General features: G+C 42.2%; 1 protein-coding gene across 2 annotated transcripts; it reads right to left on the reverse strand.

The window, feature by feature from the left end:
- Positions 1 to 598: 598 nt before the first annotated feature.
- Positions 599 to 18,361, reverse strand: LOC135893648 (protein argonaute-4). 2 transcript variants are annotated; one of them, XM_065421504.1, is made up of 18 exons: positions 18,343 to 18,361; positions 14,042 to 14,207; positions 13,357 to 13,477; positions 11,157 to 11,338; positions 10,732 to 10,868; positions 10,501 to 10,635; positions 10,204 to 10,291; positions 9,631 to 9,778; positions 9,415 to 9,534; positions 8,678 to 8,806; positions 8,366 to 8,499; positions 6,172 to 6,356; positions 5,736 to 5,895; positions 4,305 to 4,620; positions 3,271 to 3,405; positions 2,471 to 2,572; positions 2,011 to 2,210; positions 599 to 707 (listed from the first exon to the last, which is right to left on the reverse strand). In XM_065421504.1, the coding sequence occupies exons 1-18, from the start codon at positions 18,359 to 18,361 to the stop codon at positions 599 to 601; spliced, it is 2,586 nt and encodes an 861-aa protein (XP_065277576.1). The 2 variants fall into 2 exon arrangements, with proteins under 2 accessions (XP_065277576.1, XP_065277575.1); XM_065421503.1 differs by lacking the exon at positions 18,343 to 18,361 and having other exon boundaries at positions 14,042 to 14,250.
- Positions 18,362 to 21,937: the final 3,576 nt, after the last annotated feature.

Genomic DNA, 21,937 nt, shown 5'->3' on the forward strand with positions numbered 1-21,937 from the left:
CTGCAGAGATTAAAAAGAGAAATAGTAAAACTGACAAAAAACTGCAATGCCTGTGAAAGTTAATGTTTGTTAAAAGGCATTTACAGTAGTGAAATCTAAAATCTTCATTTAAAAAAAAAAAAAAATCTATGGCCCCACACAATAGAATGGTTAAATTGAATTGGAGTAAAATGTTTTGCCATAATATGCATACTTACTAAGCAGTGCATGAAGAAAGGGAATTAGTCATCTTGATAAACTAGTGCGATGAGGAGATAACTTAAAAACCATAGCTAGCAAAATATTCAATAAAAATCTTTCATGCCAAGTCTTTTAAAAATTTCAGGATGATCGGCCTTTTGCGCTTTGAGGTAAAAATTCAGTCCAATGCATCAGAAAAGACAGTTCATGAATTTCTATTACTTAAAACAACAAAACAAATGGCTCAATTGTGTTGGTGCATCAGACATTGCTGTGAAGTGTAGATTCAGTGCGACTGTTCAGAGCTGCTGGTAGTACGCAGTCTGAAATAAACTGAGCCCTAGCTATAAGCAGTAGGCGTTCAAAACATTTCAGGACTGCGTGGGTTGCCGGTTCTGCCTCGTCTTCCCAGATGGACTCAGGCAAAATACATTGTATGCTGGGTATCATGGTGGATTTGCACTGCCTTTGCCAGAGCCTGGGGATCCCGGCCATTGCTCTGTCCTGAAACGTGGCTGCCTTCAGCACTGTAAAGATGTAGACACATTTAGAGGGCTATGTACAATGGGACAAAAACAAACACACTTAAACAGTTCATTTCTCAAGGTTCTGTACCTGCGATCTCTGGCTACAGGGATAGTCTGGTCTGGAGCACTAACTCAGGCCAGTAGCTGATCATACAGATTAGTGCAAGGAGGAGCCCTCCATTAGTATAGTGTACGTAAGTCTTTCCCATTTTAGTCCAACAATCGCCACTTCTACAGCACCTTTCATCCAAGGATTTCAAAGTGCTTCACCAAAATTAATTCCTACCAACACCTGTGAGCGAAGTATCTCCTTTGTAATGATGGGAAAACAGAGGTGAAGTGACTTGCGCAAAGCCTGACGGAGTCCACACTAAACCTGGATTAGAGGCATTCCTGGCATTTGGACCTATACATCTTCTGGCCAATGCTGCCTCAAATGCACCACCTGAAAAGTACTAAGGGATCTTTTGTGAACAAGAGTCACCAGAAACTCAGTTTTATGATTCCTCCCAAGCGCACAAGGAGCTGGAGAGAAGGAAAACCTAACTTTCTACTACAGTGCTTTAGCTGCAGTAGCTCTAATACAAACCCATTTAAGGGCACAGGGAGGCAGAATGGTTGGAGTTACATTTTCGAACTTACATAAAAAATTTTTTTTTTCCATAATGAAGAAGACTGGAAAAAAGCTCACACTGCGCTAATGGAAAAAGAGTAATGATTAAAAAAAAAAACCCACCACCAAAACACACAAGTGCGTTGTTGTAATAAAGACTCTTCTGACCTCAGCTTCAGTTCTTCCCACGGCTGTTACACATTTCTATTTTATTTAAATGGATAGTTAAGAACTAACCACCACATTTTATAGTTTGGCTTTTTGAGGCATATCCAGTCTACTGAGAAAGGCTAAATTTTTAAAATGTCGTTTTAGTGACTTTACTGATGGACTGACAATCCTGGAGACCTACATCTGCTATCTATGCACAGGGCAGGTACAGAGCACTGCTCTGCCAAATTGCCTGCCCCTGAACTGGAGGGATCCCAGTTAACAAGAAGGGGGAAGCAGTCTCCATGCTCCAATCAATTCTTAGCCTCTCAACACTGTCAGACATTGCTATTTGAGATAGGACTAGACTGAGAACCCACCAAATTGTTTCACACAGAAGGCCAGTTCAAATCAGTGATTGGTATAAAGGGAAAGGAAGAAGAGTTATCAGGATTTTATTCTTCACTTACAAGTAAAACAGATCTTTTTAGACATGTTAAACAGTCTACTGTAAAGAGACAGAACCCTTTCACTCCTTACCTATCATGATCCTTGTCTACAAGATGATATCTTGCTCTAAATGCTACCAGCCTGGCATAGTATGCAGGAGCTGGAATGGAGACGGATCTTGTACAGCGGACATACGTGTGACACAGCTGGTAGGTTAGCAGCTGCAATTCATCTGCGGTGAAACAGTTGTCATCCCACAAGACCTGATAGTGAGATGGGCGGCTGGTACCCTGGTGAAGGAGGCAAATACATGTTTAACTGGATTATATCAAATCTAAGGCAGATGGAGCTCTAGACTTCTTGAATCAGTATCATTCATTCTAGAGATATTTATATCCAAGTGATAGATCAGAATCTTAGCACTGATTCTTCATGTGTTAAATAAAACTGATAGAACTGCAAGTCTGCTCAAACAGTAAACAGATGCTGTTGTTATCTGTGAGTGACAACAGCTCCCAACAGCACAAGTCTAGTGCAGATTGAAGATTACCTGAATTCCTGCATGGCTACAGAGGTAAAAGTCAAATTCAGAGGGATGTGTGATGGTGCTGTCCACAGTAGTCCCTGCTGGTACATTACCACTTTTACCCACCTGTTTGGAAAAAGATTGTAATTAGTACATTTACTTCTGCATGTGACCAGGATGGACTTATTTTAAGCTTCTAGTGAACGTAGTGCTCATGAAAGTGAGAAAGTATTAAGGTCTTTTCCACACTAAGGATTAAACAATGTTCGCAATGTGGCGGGTCATTTTCTGGGAACCTTGCTATAAACGCCTCTATGTACCTAACCTCCTAGACTTGAGCAGTTTTAACAGTAAAAATGTGGCTCCAGAAAAAGCCCATGCCAGTCGGTATATACTTAAACTGGGCTGCTGGTAGCACTATTATAACTATAGGTGAGAGTAGGCCTAAAACTGGATAATCCAGGCACATCACAAGCGGTCACTGAAAGTTTAATTTCCCAACCCTACCCCTGCTCAGACCCTCTCCCTGGGACCTGCAATATGCATGCAATCTTAAGCCCAGGAATTTCCCTGAGAAGAGATGGCAGTTTGGTGATGTGAACAAGACTCACGCATATTTAGAGACAAAGTAGGCAAGTTTCCAGCCCCCCAATTTGGTGCCAAGGATCACCCTGCCACAGGAGCCTGATTTGCTTAGAAACGCTGCTTACTGCAGAGTAGAATAATTCCGCTACTCTGGTAAGGAAACTGGACATCGTCCCCAGCCAGCTGTTCTCACGTTTCTACACAATTCCTCCACTTGTGTACGCAACAACATCACTTGCCCTTTCAGTTTTGTCAGCACAGAAGAGTCTAGTGTGATGCCTTTTCTGCACAACAATGTAGGTTATTCCTGGTCTATAATCTTCTTCCAAACTGATACAGGCCTTCCGGATGGCAATCAATTCTGGCCAAGCTACCTAGAAGTACAAGTGATGAATTCAGTATGCAGGACAGTATTCTCATTGGTTTCTCTGAACAGATGTAATTTCACAACAGTACAATTCAAAGCACAATTCATTGTGTGCACACCTGAGGGGGAAAACAAAAGGAAAATTTAAAAATGTTGCTTATATGAAGATTGCTAAAAAAAATCCTTGTCCTTCCCATTTGATTAAGAAGCCTCATTCTTACCTTAAATTTCTAGAGACTTACATTAAATAGGATTTAAAAAAAAAAAAAAAAAAAACTTGTAGAGTTTAAAGGTATGAATTGATCAACTAATTTACCTTACATTTACATTCACCCCCAAAAGGATCCGATAGTGTATTTATATAGCTATAAAACAGCCTCACTAACAGAGCCATCTCTGGGGTGGAGGGTGGCAACCTATTAGCCACAATATTTCATTCACAATGGAAAGGAGGAGAACTTTAACCTTGAGTAACCCAGAGCAAACCCAGCTCCTCCAGAAAGCAGGACTGGATTTTTAGCACCCGCATGGAGCAGACAAGACCTCTTGTCGAGAGTCTCTCACCCCAAAGGCTTCCAGATCTGATCACCTGCACTCAGTCTACCTTTCCCAAGTACTGTACAAAGGGCTGTCTTGATGTTCACAAGACTCAAGCCTCTGGTTCTACAGGGTCTAGGTGTTTCAAAACAGAAGCTTAGCACCATCAAGCCACTCTCTGAGCAGAAATGTTTGTAAGAATCTTCATCTAAACAGCTGATGTAGATAAAGGCGAGTTCAGGCTGCCCTGTGTGCCAGGGTGCCATCCATTAAGGAGTCTCCCCTCCAGTAGGGTTCATTTGCCAAGACCATTTAGATTCTCAATGGCAAGACTTCATTGAATCCCAAAGAAATGTCATTAGAAAATACCTGTTTCATCTGTCCCTCTGAAACTCCTCCTCTGTAGTAAATGATCCGTGTGGGCTTGAAGCGAGTAGATTTGTAGAACTGGATCAGCAGCTCTCGTACCATGTTAGTCAGGTCCTGGATCACTTCCTGACTGTACAGCAACTCCTGGGAAGTCTCCTGACGGGAGGTCTGCACACGCACTGTAGCACAGTAGCGACTAGGGTGGCCGTCCATACTGCCTACCACAGCAGCAATGGACGGCTTCTTTCCATCCCCAGCTGGAGGGTGAGTGACATCTGCTCCCAGGAAGATGACTGGTTGCTGGAACACAGAGGGCCTGTTCAATTTAAAGAAGGCTTAGTCAAAAAGCAAGGAAGGAAAAGAGTTAAACGTAGCAAGTCATCTGACAAGGAAAGATTAGACAAGTAGATCTGAAATATCCTTAAGAACTGAAAACTTGCCAGGTATTTTATACAGAAGAGTCCCTGCCCCCAAACAGCTTGCAATCTAGAGAGAACAGACAAGGGAAGTGGAAAGGGAAGCACCAAAAAAGAAAAAAGGGGGTGTGGGGGGAGGAGGTGCAGGTGGCTGAAAGTTGACGTTTAATATGCCACAATTTCACTCACCTCCCCACTTTCTCTCACTTATTAGAAGAGCACCACAAGAAGGGAAGAACTAGTGTTTACAGGCCTCACAGAAGAAGTGTGTTTTTAAGGCGATACTTGGAAGGGAAGGTGGAAGGATCAGGACACAGAAGCAGGAATGGACAGACGAAGGGAGTGGGGGTTATTCAGGGAGGTTAGTGGAAATGAGCAATAGAACAGGCTTTACAGTTTACTACAGAGCTAAGTGATGTCTGTGATAAAGACAACAGGTGTCTGATCAGGAATCATAGCCACTTTGACTAGGTGCTCCATATGTAACCAAGCAGCAAGAAAAATAGGTTTCTTGCTTCAGGACAATTTTGGATGTAGTCATCCATCAAACTGTATGTCTAGACAGTTTACTATACATTATTGGTTATAGAAGTAGACGTGAAAACATGTAGTCATGAGACGGGTGACAATTCCCAATGCAATTCAGAAAATGGTCATGTGCTAATAGAAGACCAACGCTGATGGGACTTGAGAACTTTAGAGCTCTCCCATCTTTTCATTTTATTTTACTCCAACCCTTTGTCTCCTTTTCAGCCACATTGCTGGACAAGTCTGAAACCTGAGGCAGGCTTTATCCTAAGGTACAATGTATAAAATAGCGTGTTGTGCAGCTTCAGTTCTAAAACAGAAGGCAAGATCATTTGTCCCATTTAATACAAAAGCATCAACATCTATAGAAGATTTCTAACCCACCCACTGTTTGGAAAGGTACCGTTTTAGTTATTAAAAAGCAGACCAAAATAATCATTTTGCCTGCTAAGTTAGGCCTTCATTAAAGCTTTAAATTTGATCTAACCTTTGATGAGGTACAAGCACATTGTTGATCCCTCCAAGCTTTGCATTTATCTTCAGACAAAGATTGGACAGAGTTTGGGGTGAGGTTTTTACCACATTCTTCACCTGAACACACTGCGTGGCCATTCCTAAGAGAGTGTCACCAACACGCTTAACCTCAGCTGCAACAGAAAAGCAAGGTGATTCTGATTATCAGAAGCATCAATGCTCCCCTACCTCCCCCTTGTAAGACATTTGAAAAGTAGGTCAAGATTCAACAGTGAATGAGAGTCCACTCTTTGTAACTATATCTGTACAAAAGTAGTGAGATATTAACCAACCTCTAGAAAAAACCCATCACAGAAAAAGGCATTGCTACTCTTTACCCATCTCATCATTATGCACCTTTAAGTACAGATGATGTACAGTGAGTTAACTTTATAATCTCCTTTCCATACCATACACAGGTGTCTTTCCAGGCAGGATCACTACTATGAGCTGCAGACCAACATAGGTCAACTTCAAGTGTTTGAACATCGGCTCCACGCTGTCTGCGCCTTGTGCGTATTTACAGAAACATGGCTGGCCTTGGATTGGCATCCCCGCATCCTTGGAGATCTTGCGCAGCTGGTCTGTGAAACTCCTATAAAACAAATGAAGTACTAGCTTTTGGCAAATCAGTCCACACAGTTTCAGTCATTTCAGTCCTCTGGCAACTGGGCACGTTATCTTCTACATTATTCCATTGAATGGTCAGTTTTATACTGCTAAAATTCTCTTTAAATTATACCCAACTTAGACTTTCACTAGCACAGTTCTAGTTTTGACTGAAGAGAAACTTTTCATGTCTTCACACACTGCAATTGTTCAAATGTCCTGTCAGCCACATGAGTTACATGAGCACAATTTTAGAAACCTGAACCAGCCATAGATTCTTCATCTAGGACAGGTGCCTCTGGCATGACTGAAGAAATTTGGCTTAGCAATAATGAGGCTTATCCTGAAGTCCTTACACACAGGTAACGCTCTGACGTCAACAGGAGTTTTGCATGCAGACAGTCACATTTGAGTCTCAAATTAACAAAAGCCACAGTTTATTTGGTGGGACTTTCCTTTATCATCAAATCACTACACCCACCACTAAAACTCAGTGATTATTAAACAGCCCAAAGCAATACTATCTCCAACAGTTTAAGACAGGAAATGACTTCTGTAAACTGAAACTGCAGCAAGAAGTTAAATAGCAACTTAATGCAATAATTAGTTACAATTAAAATGCACATACAGGAAATTCAGTTATTGTTCCAAAATCAGCTAACCCTGCGTCATTGCGCACAGAACCGATAAGCACATGAAATATAGAATGTACACAAGGACAAGGAATTACTATTATAAGTGCATTAATGGAGATGTAATGCCTCAAACACCTGTCTGTACCAAGCAAAGGAGAGAGAGTTCAACATTACCAAAGGATCAGACTCATTAAACATTTAGTTGTGTTCATTTTGTGTATTGCAGAAGTAGGTAAGTAGCTATCTTAAATCCACCCCCAACATGACCAACTCCACTGGACCCTTATATTGCACAGATCTCATGAGCAGAAATACTCCAGCACATACATTTAAAGTAGCCATTGTCTGAAACCACTGAAATACTGCAAATACAGTTAGTCAAGCAAGGTTCTCCAGATACTCAGCTTCCTTGCTTTTGCAGTTTTAAGCCAGTCCTCTCTAACAATCCAATCCGAAACAGTTTGACATTTCTAGTGATCTCCCTTCCCCTCCTGAATCCCTAAAATGAAGCACCAAAACCCTCAAAAATGTAGTGCTTCCGTGTAATATTAACAGAGAAAACAAAGGACAATGTCTATTCTATGTTCTGTAAAGTACCATATATATTAACGGTACTAAACATTTAACAGTCTGGTTTAGCTACACAATGTTAATAATCCATTTCGTTTATATCTAAAAATAAATAAATTTGAACTGTGTAAGAAGTGAGTTCAGTAGAACATTACACAAACACTGAATAGCTCAATAAGTACATCCCGCTCTCTGCACTACTACAGTGCTTTACAACATGAAGGATAGCCTAACTCGGACTCTCTGGCATCAAGAGTACACCACCTGAAAGCCTGTATGGATATGAACCAAGATGATACTTAGAACTTTTGTAGGTTATTTGGAGGAGAGGGAAGGAGTACATGTTGATTGGGAAGCTGATCAAGCATGAGGAGCAAGTCAGGAAAACAAAGGGACCAGTCATCAGAAGAGAAACACAGGCCAAATGCAGGCAGTGAGAGGAAAAAAGCAGAGGTAGACACGGTTGTCGTCTTCTCCAAAGATAGCATTTCAACAGCAATATGAGCACCTTAATCCTTTTCCTAGTTTAACAGTTTACCAATTCAGGTTACAGACTTGGTTATTCCCCACCTTCACATTGCAAATATTTAAGCTACTAAAGGCAAGGATTTCCTGCTTTTACTGTGTTAGATGTGTTCACATCAAGTTATCATAGAAATGTAGGACTAGAAGAGATCTCAATAGGTCATCTAGTCCGGTTCCTTGCACTAAGGCAGGGCTCAATATTATCTATACCATCCTAGTGTGGTGCATGTTCTATCATAACTGCTGGTAGCACAAAGATACTCACTTGAGCAAGTCTTCTCTGCACTGTTTTTGAGGTGCAAAGCAGGCAACAGCCCAAACTTTAATCTCAATGCCAGCGTAGAACTGTTTCCCTCTCATGTCCCAAACACCCTGGTTTGGTGTAGCTACAGTCTTGTTCTAAATAAAGACAAAGACAACTTAAAAATTAAAAACTATGATCAGGTTGATAAGGCAGTGAACAGTATTCTCTATAGGTTTGTGTAGAAATGAACTTTTAAATTACAAAATACCCACCAATGCTTCATAAGTCTGATTCTAACAACAAGCTATTTTACAATAGATACCAAGAACTCACCCGGCCTCCATACTGCAGCATCGGCGCTGGCAATACTCTGCCTGTTAACTCTGTCATTTCGTTATGGACCACAATGCCAAACTCCTTCAGATACGGATCCGGTCCACCTACCATACTGTTGCTCTTCACCTGGAGATCATCATTATAACCATACATAGTATTTCAGGTGGTTGTTATTAGAACAATAAGCACAGAGTGGCTCAAGCCATATCCCCTTATATCAGTGGTCTCCAAACTGTGGGGCGCATCGAGAAATGTCCAGGGGTGTTTGGCAGGGCCCGTACCAGCCCCCATGAGGGGGCTGAGAGGGAGTGCCACCTAGCCCCGCTCTGCCCCGGCCCTGCCCGCAGCTGTGGCCCCTGCTCCCAGCCTGGCCATGACTCCACTCCTGGCATGGGGAGGTGGGGCACAGACACATTCTATTACTGCTAAGGGGAGGGTGAGAGCGGAAAAGTTTGGGGCCCACTGGCTTATATTAAAAGAGAAAAAAAGTCTCTTCCGTTTCTTCTATTCTTGGCTAGTTTGCTTATTCACAGAGGTACCTTAAAGGGATCAGAAATTCTATGGATTTTGCTACAATTTTCCAATGGAAACCATTTGAAAGATATACACAAAACCCATCTATGGTGAAAAAAACGTGATACACACAACTTGAAAATTTTCTATCAAAAAACATTTGAAGGGAAAGGGAAAAGTCTTACGACTATTTTCCATAAAGCTGAACTACAGCTACTCACAAGTCTGCTGATTTCTTCCTGTCTGTCTGGTGCCGACCTTGCAGTTGCCTTTATCATAGTTGATGTCTGATTGTCTGTTAGCTTCTTGATACATCGTTGGCCTGCCACAATGTTACATACCTACACAGCAACAGAATTAGGGATGGTTTATTGCCTCTGAAACAAGGGGTGTAAGTCACAAGGCAGTGCCAGTTAAAAGTTACCAGACTCCTTTACCTCAAGTGGTAAATAAGTGTGTTTCTGTTCCTGTCCCACTTGGAGACACGGAAGGTGAGGATACTTCAGCTGCAGACTGTACTTTTGCTTAAAATACTGAGCTACTGTACACTCCATAGCCTGTCCATTTTCCAGCTGCAGAGGGAACCTATAAAAAAAATGCACTGCTTTGATTACGCTTCACAATGAAGTGGTTAATTCTTTTTAAAAAGTGATATGGAGCATATATTTGAAAGCCCTGAAAATGCCCATTTTCTATAGTTATTATTTCTCTTTATGTAAACGTATGTATAAAATAGTTTCTCAGTGGGCATTGGACTTGAAGCCAAGTTAAAAAATTATGGCTTTAGAGACACATTTTAAAAGCCAAGGCATCTCTTTAATTATTCATCTTGTGGAGAAAGTACAGTTGTAGCCCAAATCCACGGTCATTGTTCCAATCAGTCTCATAACATTAAGAGTTCTTTTAAAAGCCATATGGATATTTTGACTCCTGAGCCAGCTACCCTTGTAGAAATAAGGCACTTAGCATCTCCAATAGCTTTCACTTTATAGAAGATATTGTGTACATACGTCTGATGGCTCGCTGGTCGCCTGGTAACATTGCAAACTCTATATTTTCTCTTCATCTGGCCACAGTGGGTAACCTCTACTTTTAGACCTGAAAACCCAAGACAAAAGCCACCAAAATAAAAATCAGACACAGTCAACCTATTACCACCTCTAAGATTTACTTTCAACTGGGAAAGATGAGTGACAAGGAATAAGCCAGTTTCCAGGGTCTGCAGCCTGTGAACTCTGGTAGCACAATTTAATACGCCCACAGGCTTCCAATACTTTGCACCAGCAGTTTTTAAACTATGCATTTACCTCGGATTTCTTTGGTAAACTTAACACGCTGGGAGTCTGTAAGAGGCTTGGTCTGTTCATTGATGTTCTGAATGTCCAGGACCTCACACATGAACTCAATGATAGGCTGGGCACGATAGAAAGCAGTTGCCGATACTAAGAACAGAAAGACAGGATATTTAATCTAGAGGAGGTGAAGGTAGGGGGAGAAGGAACTTTCTTATGCCATTAAAAACAGAAGTTCTTGCATACCATCAATATTGAGCATCATGTTCCACATGGCAGGCCTGACCGACTGATGGAATCCAAACCAAACCTCCCTGCCTCCTCCCAGAGGGTGGTAGTAACCTTCAGGAGGAGAGAAGAAGGAACGGCCCACAGGGGTGTACCTGATGAAACAGGAAGAGTTAACACTTAGATTCTTTCTTTCATTGTATTCCCTGGGTTCCCAAAAGTTCAAGTCCTAATATATGTAGGTCCCATGGGGCAGACCATATTTCTTCTAACGCATGTATCAAAAATGTATTAAAAAATAACAAAAAATAATCGCACAACAGATCCCTTCACCCCTTTTGCAGCAGTATAGTTTAAGTTTGGAGCAATGGCAAATAGGCACCACTTTAACCGATTGATTCAAGCTGAGACTGATTAGGAAACCTGCAATCAAAAGTACCCACCTCATGGAGGGAAGGTGCCGTGTGATTACATCAAGTGCCTGTACAGAGTCTTCAGGAACTTCATTCAAATGCCCTGCCAGAGCTTCCAGAAGCAGCTGAAGGCTGACCACTGACACCCACTGAATAGACACTTTAAACGTCTGGTCCTTTCCCTCACCTGGGAGCGTCACCTCCATATCCACCTAAACAATCAGAGCAGATGCAGCACAAACATAAATTAACAGACTCAATATCCTAGCACAACACTAAGCAACACTCATTCTCATGGACTTGCTTTGAGTCTACAGGTGATTTCTCAAGTAGGATGTAATAATTTAAGGGAATTCTACAGCAAACAAGAGTAGTTGCATAGAGAAGTTTGAAACCTGGTAATTTAGTCACACCAAGAATCTGCTCTGAGGTTCTGTTTGTATTAGCCATTATCTTCAGCTGGAGGTTAATATGGTGACACCAAAGCACTTAAGAAGAGAGCTATGATTAGTCATGCACTTTTTGTCCCAAAGAATTGATAGGAAGAGGCTGGTTTGTGTTCATAACAACACAGTAAAGGTATGTTAACCTCTAGTCTTCAAGTCAATGCACTGAACTTCCTCGGGAACCAGTCAACACCACAATTAATCACCAAGGGAATCAAAGATCTATGAGGGATGCAAAGTGTTCCTCCCCAGAAGTTGAGCACTCTACTTGAAAAGTACTCTCTTCCACCATTAGTCTACAGGGTCTCCCTCACGTGGCAGTGTGCCACCAGTAATCTGGTCCTCAGAACAGAGAGTAAAGTAGGGTTATTTTCTCCAGAAAACTGAGTATCTACACAGATTTCACCCAAATCTGGAAGTTTTGGTATATATTTCTATCTACCAACATACTATTAAAAACTAGGACACACTAAAATATTTCAGTTGAAAATTACGGAGTTGTAAACATAAGGCTTGACTGGAAGGTGACAGTTTGTTAATGTTTATCCTCAGAAAGAGTCAATTTAAAGAGGCCCACTAACTTCCTTGACATTGTTGTGAGAAACAAAAGGAAGCATCTGAAATATCTGGTAACTGTTGATCCATAAATGCTACATTACACTCTGTGCTCAACTTCCTTCCCCCTCCTCCCTTGTTCCTATTTACCTCACTTGCTTCTGCTCTTTCCCTTCTCTATACCTCTGCCACCATTAATAAAAATGTATTTAAAAATAGGAACTAGAACAAGTCACGTGTCTCATCAGCCTGATCAGTTTGCTTGTATGTCATGTTTCCCCACTACTCTTTGCTTTTAAAGTGTGTTTTAGTCTGTTCTGATTAAGCATTTGGGGATGTTGACTGTCTTCCTGCGTCTTTGGATAGCACCTAGCAGAACTGTGCTCCACTCCAAGTTTAGGACTTTGGGTACGACCATAAAATAAATCACACCATCAGGCAGACAAGTTGATCTTCTGTTGAAAGTCTTAGAAAACCGAATATTAAGAGAACCTAATGATTCTACTCAAATTTTCAGTTTTAATGAAAATGTTTCTTGCCTTGGATTTACTCAAGTAAATTTACATGAGTAAATTGCTAGCATAAGTAAATTAACATGTATAACTAATGATTTGTACTATGAGACCATACGTCTGTAGAGAGGAAGTGAGTTACAGAAGCCTTTGTTTTCAAGTAGATGGGGGGAAAATTGAGATTCTAGTGTAGAAAACTGTTCTTTGTTTTGGTTCTGAACTTTAAAACCAGGCCTGGCAGCAACTAGTTTAGCTGGTGCTAGAGCATATTGGCCCCCTGGCACTCCTTTCCTATGTTAGGACTTGCCTAAACAAATCCAATCGAACCAGAACAGCACATTTGCTGCAAAGTACAATTCAAACAGTCAAGCAGCTAACAGTATTGCTCTTTAACTGGTTTTAACAACCTTTTTGAGAAAAATTTACACCAAGAAGTGTGATCTGTCTTAGCAGCCTCCAGACCACAGTGTGTTGATTTACACTGTCGAGGCCAAGTTCACAAACACAAGAGCTCCTGGAAAAGAGTCCACTGAAGAACCCAGATCCTTGGATTTCATACAATTCCTATTGCCCCTTGGTTTTCAAATACTACTAACTGTAAGGTTTCTTTCTATTGCACCTTTTATCCCAGCACACTTCATAAACGATACATGGTATTGCAGTGTTGGTACGGCAACACGTCACTGGAAGATTAAAGCTGTCTACTACAACACTTACCCTATCTCTCCCAATAGGCAATGGGTGTGCAGTGTACATGTTCCTTTTGCCATCATATCCTGGCTGCCGATCACCAAATATCTGCATCTTGAAGTGTCTCACCATAGTATCTACCACCTCCCTAAAGAGGAATGGCATTGTTCAATAGATTAGTTTGAAGAATAGGCAAATTCAGTGATGCATTAGCAAAGTTGTTATGATTGGCCATAACTGGACTCAAGCCTGAAACCGGTTGCTATCAGAGACAACAATGCACCTGATTCTGCACCTACCCAAGTTGCCAGCAGCCCCTTTGCCCCTGAACAGAGACACAGGGCAAACACACGTGCAGAATGGAGAACAAAAATGTGATCCAAAGAACAAATGGCTTCTACCAAAATTCCACCATTAGTTAAATTATAGACAGAAAAAACTATTTGGCCCACTGGGAGACCAGTGTAGGATTGTTCCTACAACATATTTGTCAATGTTTTCTACATCTACAGGCCAACTGTAAAAGCTTTGAATACAGCTTTCTCTGAGAATAGGATACAATTTGTTTTTCCACAGCACCTAGGAGCCCTAAATTGGCAACTATTACCTACATCGCATATATAAAACTATACTTGACAGCAGCTGGAGAACTGCTAAAAAGTAGAGTTTCCTTAAACTGAGGCTGCTTTAGTGTTTATTAAGCCATCCTTACCTGTTCACTCGTCGGGGCCGCTTTTCTGGTTTGATATCTACATCATAGTGATAAACATCAATTTTAGGGATCTGCACCTGAAAATGATTGGCTAAGAGACGGATGGGTTTCCCAACAGTTCCCAGGCCGGGGCGGCGGGGCGGCTGGAAGAGGCTGGCTGGGGGCCCTGTGAAAGTCAAAGAAAAAAGTTTGAGATAATAAATGATCATGTAACACAATGTCCTCCCAACTGGAGATAGGACTGTAATTCAACTGAAGGCTCCTTATGACAGATGAGGGAACAAAGTCTGAAGTGCCTTGCCCAGGTTGCAAGATTTACAAATGAAAGTGCTCCTTAGTGGCTCCATCGCCTTTTAACAGTTCTAAATGATTTTCATGAAGAACAGAATCATGTACCCAAAACACAAACTAATTACAGCAGTAATGTATGTAAGAAATCTACTTTTGTAAACACAATTTATGAAGTCAAAGCCCTGTGATGGAATTTAGTCTTTTGTATACTATATATACACTCATCACCGCGTATAGTATCATTAGTGAATAATAGAGAGTTATTATTAAGTCCATTACAGGCTTCCATGTATTATGCTCAGAGTCAGGATTTAATGATGGATTCTTGGCATGATCAAGTGATTAGAGGTCCAATTTTTATCTGAAAATTGATAGTATCTGGAATTGGTGAAGAGTTTTTTATTCTATAATATAAATTAAAAATACCTTTTTTATATAGGACTGACAAAAAATATTGTGGTTTCCACTACCACAAAAATGCTATGCTGTTTACATGCTAACCGGGAAATGCGATTCAATGTAAACAAAGCTCAGGCCAATTTCAAATTCCAACACAAAGATGGGAGTGAGGAGGACAGTTTCCCCTAAAGGAAGAGAAACAGTAAGAGTAAAATGTTTTCAACAAAATTATTAGTGTAAAGACATCCATGTCTTGTTAATAGAACTGGTTACAGTTGCTCATAAAAATCTGGGTTTTAATTATTTCTACTGAGAAAATTTGCAGAGGCTTCAAGAAGGAAGACATATTTGAACTCAAATTAGCCAATGTCATGTTTTGCCAGTTTCCTCAAAGATATAAGTTAGAACTGGAATGTTACATAATTTAAAGGAACGCTTATTGGAAAGTCAAATGTGTCTGATTTTTTAAAAACTCACTATTGTTTAAACACTTGAACTGAAGTGACTGAATTAAAAAAATATTTTTTTCAGTTTATTTTGTGCATTTGACAGCATTCTGTGTAGTCACAATTTCACGATTCCCCTTGTGTAGGCAGCTTTCCCTGCTTGAGTCTTTTGCATAGCAACAAAGGAGAGAAAAATGTTTGAAAAATAAAAAGCATGACTTTAAAGCCACAAAAACTGGTAGGATAACTTAGGAGAAATTTAATAACTGAAGCTGCTTTAAAAGCTTTTTTCACCTGACAAAATTTTAAGCTGACAGTGTCCCTTTCAGTCAAAGGGCTGACAAACAGAGGGTCTGAATTTATCCCAGGGGGTGGGGAGGAAAATAGACATGCCGGGAAGCCTTAGAAATGCAGCAATAAACTTCTGCATGCAAGACTAAATCCCAAGAAGCCATATACCTTTGTTTTATAGGAAGACTTCTAAGTCTCCACTAAATTACTAAATTTTTATTTATAGATTGTTTGACTATTAACACTAAAATATTTTAAGTGCTAAAGTACTTAGAGGGTGATACTCCAAGTAGATGTAGTCCGTTTGATATACCAATTCTCCAAAGTTGAGGAGAACAGCACACCAGCTTCCTTGAGGCACAGAGTTTGTCTTACTAGATATCAAACACGCCATGTGCACCATTGGCACTGCACCTGTATAAATATTTTTATTTATTTTAATTTAAGGACAGCTTGTCGTAGGATACAGTTTCATTTTTAAAAAGTTAAAAAGCATGAATCATCGAGGGCAATCAAAGTTTGCTGTGCTTGTTTGGATACTAGAGAGATGATCCATTAATCCTGTGCTAATTAGTCTGAAGCAGTATAGCTTTTGTGGGCACTGACCTGCTAAAAGAGATTAAATGACCAACTATAGTTACCCATTTACCTTCTTCAGTATTTGCAAGTTTTGTAAATTAGGAATCGAAACAATTCCAGACATTTGTCGTCAAGAAAGGAGGTTAATATTACTGTACATCTTCTCTTTATAATCATTCTTATTCTTTCTGATACAAAGTAGTAAATTAAATGCTATTGTCCATCTGAAACCAGGGCTTCACTACAATTTATATAATTTGTTTCCATAATTTTAATTTTGTCCATTCAACTTCACTAGGATGAAATATTTGTATCCCACACTTGCTCTAGTTTTCCTGCCATGTGTTAACAGCCTATAACCAAGGTACCTCCGAGGGGAAGCAGTTTGACACAAATGAAAGAGGACCTCTTGGAAATGTGTGAATTTATACTGCATCACACATTGATTAACAGACTGTAAACATTCAAAGTAACACCTATAACAGTGATCTTTCAAAACATCTCCCAGGACGTGGAATTAATGAGGGTAGATTTGGTCTTCAGATCAATAACTTATTGCTGTAGATTTTGCAGAGTTCCTGAAAATATCAACTTGCTAGGACAGGTATTCTAGAACCTAGGTGTAGATATACATTCTTCGGTCAAGAAATACCTCTTGCACACATTTTAATCTTTAACCATTATCTTATGTGACAATACTCACCAAGTTCCGCATCCAATAAAAGGTGACATTTCGTCATATACCAACAGCTTTTGTTTTAATGACCAGGTAAGTCAAGATTTAGTCAAAACTCTTTCTACAATGGTCCACCTTCAAAAGTTAGGCATGTTTTTATGACATCATGCAATTTATTTGCAACCATAATGTACTGTGTATGCCAATTTTCAAACCTATCACCCTACTGCTCCTCTTTCACATCAAGTCACTTCCTTGGCTAAGGCTGTATTCCACACTAACTCATCTACATTTTTAAGAAGTCAAATCATATTGTAGTATGTCTAAGTAGAAAAACTCCTATAGCAGACTGAGTGGCCTGTCTGTCATGCAGAAAGTTTTGAGTGTATAGTGAATCTGCTGGTAAAGTTTAGCAACCTACTTAAGTTCCTCTTTAAAAGTGACAGCTCGCTGAGATACACTTAGTCTGGTTTCGTGTCAGTATCACCTCTGCCAGAGAGACCTCTACACTGACCAGGCAATAACCTCCCACAACCATATCCCAATTTGTTACTTACAAATGTAGCAGTGGAATGAAACCGTCACTACATTCAGGGCATTTTTAATAGCATGGCCTCACCTATTCTTATTAGAAAAAAAACCCAACTATATATTTCTTAGGAAATACTCAACTGAACAGTATAGAACAGAAAGTATCACTGATTTGTGAAAGGCCTAAGAGCTGCAGACAGGGTTAACCACACATTGCAATATAGTTAGCAAATTATTAAACACGCTGCAGCAAAAAACATTTAGAGAAGGTGAAAATACTCTGGCTGGAAAGTTACCGTGGGCAGAACTTAGAGGGGGAATGGAAATTTTCATGGGTTCCTTCGCCCACCTATGAATCAGTCACTGCTAGTAATACGTCCAATGTCTTTACTCAATATCAGAATACACCCGACACATAAAACATAACTGGATTTAAAGCACAGCACACAGTTTGTTGGCATCAGGTGCCAGACCGCCTGGACTCAGGAGGCCGAAACAACTTCCTTTCCCCTCCCTCATGCATTTAAACTACTCTTGAGAAGAGCAAGGAGATCATCAAATAAAGAGCTACACGTCCCTAGTCCGATAGGGCCCCATAACATGTGGGGCCTGGAGAGAGGGCTGATGGGAGAGAGGGCAAGGGCGACAGGCCTCTGACTAAGGGTACACACCAGCACCCAGCTCAACCTGGGCTCTCCCCCACCAGGGGGCTGGGCACCCCCTGAAGCAAAGGAAGCCAAGCCCCCAACCTCCTCAGGACCCAGTGTCACCAGGAATCACCCCCCACACCCACTGCTCCAGGAAGAAGCCAAGCCCCCCCCCCCCAGCACCACACACCTGGGGACCACCCAACCCTCCACCCCCTGTCACCTGGGAGCCCCCAACCTCCCAGAGGAGGACATCACCACCTTCAGGAGCCAGCCCCGCCCCCCCCATGGAGGAAGTTACCCCCCCAGGAGCTAGTCACCCCCCCCCAGTGGAGGAAGTTACCCCCCCCAGGCAGAAGTCACCCCCAGGAGAGACCCCCCCCGCACCAGGACCCCCAGGGAGCCGGGGCTCACCCCACCCCCGGGCACCCCGCCGCTCACCGGGTCCCAGCGCCTCCATGGCGGCGGCGGCGGCCTCGCTGCGGTCTCCCCCGGCCGCGGCCGCCCCGGGCCCCGCCGCCCCCGGCCCCGCCGCCGCCGCGTATCGCTTGATCTCGGGAATGTTGGCTGCGGGTGGGGTCGGTACCGGGAACTGGGGTGGGAGTGGAGGTGGGGGCGGGAGTGGAGCGAGGCGGGGCTGGGGGGAGCGGGGCCGGGCGCGGGTGGCTCCTGGCGGCGGCGGCGGCACAAACAATCCCCTCTGCGGTGCCACCGAGCCCGAGCAGGAACCGGCGCGGGTCCGGGAGCGCGCCCCCGAAGCCGCCGCGGGGACGCGCGCGAAACCCCCCTTTCGCGGTCGGGGTCGCGCGCGCCGCTGGAGAAGCAGGGTTCGGAGGCCAACCCAGCGGCCTTCCCGGGCTCGCGCTCGCCCCGCCCTCTTCCCGCCGCGCGGGGGCGCGCACGCCGTCACCTGGGCCGGCGAGCGTCCTCTGCGCGTGCGTGTGCGCGCGTCCCCGGCCCCTCCTCTGGCCTTTTAAACCCGGCAGCGAGCCCAGACGGGCAACTGGGGGGGCCCGGTGCACTGAATTGCGGCCTGCTCCCCAGAACCCAAAACCCACCACCCCGACCCCCCAGACCCAAATAACCCCTCCCCACAAAACCCCTCCACTAAATACCCCCTCCCCAAACCCTACCTATCCCCCAGTGCCCACCCCAGACCCAAATAATCCCTCCTCACAAAACCCAAATGCCCCCTCCTCCCTAAAACCCAACCCTCCCAAACCCCTCCACTAAATACCCCTGCCCTAAAACCCACCTTCTGCAAAAAACAAATGCCCCTCCCATAAAACTCACCCCCCCCCAAATATCGCCAAACCACCCTACCCAAAATACCTCTTCAAAACCCACCTCCTCCCCAAATACACTTCTTCCAAAAAATACCTTTCCACAAGTACCTCCCCACGCCCTGGGCGCACACACTGGAAAGCTTCATCCCCCCAATTGCCCCAAACTTTTTTTGGGGGGAGTGGGGGAACAGCTCATGTTGAAAATTGATTTATTTTTTTTTAAGACCTCACCTTGTTAACATCTTAGGTTATCAAAACTGAAATAAAATGAACTGGGTCATAAATGATGTGGATCACTTTTAGCATCCCTCAGCTTTGGCACTTAAAAGTCCGGGTCAGTTTCATTTGCATTGGCACTCATTTTCTGGTTGTCATGTGCTGGCACAACACTCTGTGCCAGAGTAGTGAGCAACAGGTAACATCTTAACCAAAAACATCTCTGGAATTTCTTTTAAAATTAATGATTGCTTTTCTATTGATTTCGTTGGTCTGAATCAACTGGGTCCCTTCGTGCCATGTTTCCATCTTAGGTACTTTATGTGCACCATCACAATCTTTAATGTATTTATCCTCACAATACCCCTGTGAGGTAGGGAAGTGCTATTGTATTTATTTATATAATTTTACAGATTAGGAACTGAGGCACAGAGAGGCTAAGTGATTTACCCACAGTCCACAGGAAGCATGTGATGGAGTGGGAAATTGAAACCAGGTTTCCCCAAGTTTTCGGTGAATGCCTTACCTACTGTATCATCCTTCTCCCCCTGTACAGAAAAGCAGGATTTTCCTGCCCTTTCCAGTCCTTGCACACTTGGCTTTTCAGTGTCCCATTCCATAGAATGGCAGTTCTCAACCTGTGATGTACAGACCACTGGCCCAGATAACTAGTTGAGCACATGGTGCCTGTTCTCATTTTAGAATTTAATGCATACATACTTTCCTAATACTAGTTTTTCATATAAACAGCTGCCACAGAGATCGCGTGATTGTGAACAGGAGGGAAATCCGAGACACACTGTCTATTAAGATATAGTCTGCACGATGAAAAAGTTTGTGAATCCATAGAAATTGCCATAGTGGCTGAGACCCATGAACCATCTAGTCCTGTACCATCTTGCACACTGGCCAGTATCAGATGCTTCAAAGATAGGCACAAAAAAACCCCACAGAAGACAGAACTGGGATAATCTGCCCTCCTTGAAGAGCTCATCCTAATCCCTAATAGAGATTGGTTTAAACTCTAATACCTCTCCTACTTTAGTTTTTGATTTATTATAACATGGCTTCAACTACTCTGGAACCTATACGATAGGCCATTACCAGTTGCTCTAGAATTTTCACAGGAAATAATGAAAGTTCCTTTGCAGCTACCCAACTAGCTCTTTCCAGTTGACTTTCTGAATGACATACAATACAAATTTGGTTTTAGGTGCACATAAGCAATGTAAACCTATCCCTAGTCACATCTTTGCAGAGCTATGATTTTCTAGGATCCTCACTCACTAAAGGTAATATAAGAACAGCTATACTAAGTCTGACCAATGGTCCATCTAGCACATCATCCTTTCTTCCGACAGTGCCCAATGTTTCAGAGGGAATGAACAGTATAGAGCAATTTTGAGTCATCCAACCCCTGTCATCCAGTTTCAACTTCTGGCAATTAGAAGTTTAGGGACACCCAGAGCATGGGGTTGCGTCCCTCAGCATCTTGGCTAACAGTCAAGGATGGACCAATCCCCCATTAACTTATCTAATTATTTTTTTAACCCACTTAGACTTTTGGCCATCACATCCCCTGGCAATGAGTTCCACAGGTTGACTGTACATTGTGCGAAGAAGTACTTGTTTATGTTTGTTTTAAACCTGCTGCCTACTCATGTCATTGGGTGACCCCTGGTTTTTGTGTTATGTGAAGGGGTAACACTTCCCTATTCACTTTCTCTATCCCATTCATGATTTTATAGACTTCTATTATACCCTCCACTGCCTACTCATCTCTTTTCTAAGATGAACAGTCACAGTCTTCTTAATCTCTGCTCTTATGGAAGCTACTCCATACCCCTAATCATTTTTGTAGCCATGTAGAATAGGAGATCAAGGATCTGAGTAAATACATATCCATTTTTAAGAGACAAAAACCTCACCTACTTTCAGAAACATTTACTTTAGTCCCCCTTACAGAAACTGTCTACCATCCACTTTCCTTCTTAGAATTTAATAAACACAAAACTTACCCACAGTCTGGAAATATACAACACCATTTCTTTCAAACTCTCTGTGAACATCTTCCTCATGCTCCTCTACTGTTTCATAACCCATAGTTCCAGCCCCAAAGCTCTTCATGTGGGAATTTCCTTCTTCTACCTCTCCAAGCCCTACGTTATGCCCCCAAGGAGGGTATTTGTTTAACCTAAATGCAGCCTATATAACCTCCTGCTGCAGAGCAAATTGTATTAATTAATGAGCTTCATTAGATCTTCAGATGTTTTGAAGAAATTAAAATTATACTAAAAACCATTCCAAATTTGAACTTTGGTTACTCCTCAATATACTCACATGTTAATGAGAATAGCTATTTTTTGTGCAGGGTTACAGTGCTCTGGTAAGTGTAATAGTTTTTCTTACTAGTGTTAATGATTGATTAATACCCAGCAGCTAACAGTTAACACAAAGAGATGGATCAATAATAATCATGGGATGTCACTCAGAATTTGGCTGGCAAGTGATTGCTTGGGAATTGGGTGGTATCA

This window comes from Emys orbicularis, chromosome 23, assembly GCF_028017835.1.
Source record: "Emys orbicularis isolate rEmyOrb1 chromosome 23, rEmyOrb1.hap1, whole genome shotgun sequence".
Lineage (NCBI taxonomy): Eukaryota > Metazoa > Chordata > Testudines > Emydidae > Emys > Emys orbicularis.

Coding starts and splice junctions, on each gene's coding strand:
- LOC135893648 (XM_065421503.1), bottom strand. CDS start 14,250: ATGATCATTTATTATCTCAAACTTTTTTCTTTGACTTTCACAGGGCCC. Junction 11,339..13,356: donor TGCCTATTGGGAGAGATAGG/GTAAGTGTTGTA, acceptor CTGATTGTTTAG/GTGGATATGGAGGTGACGCT. Junction 4,621..5,735: donor GTGCTTGTACCTCATCAAAG/GTTAGATCAAAT, acceptor TAAATTGAACAG/GCCCTCTGTGTTCCAGCAAC.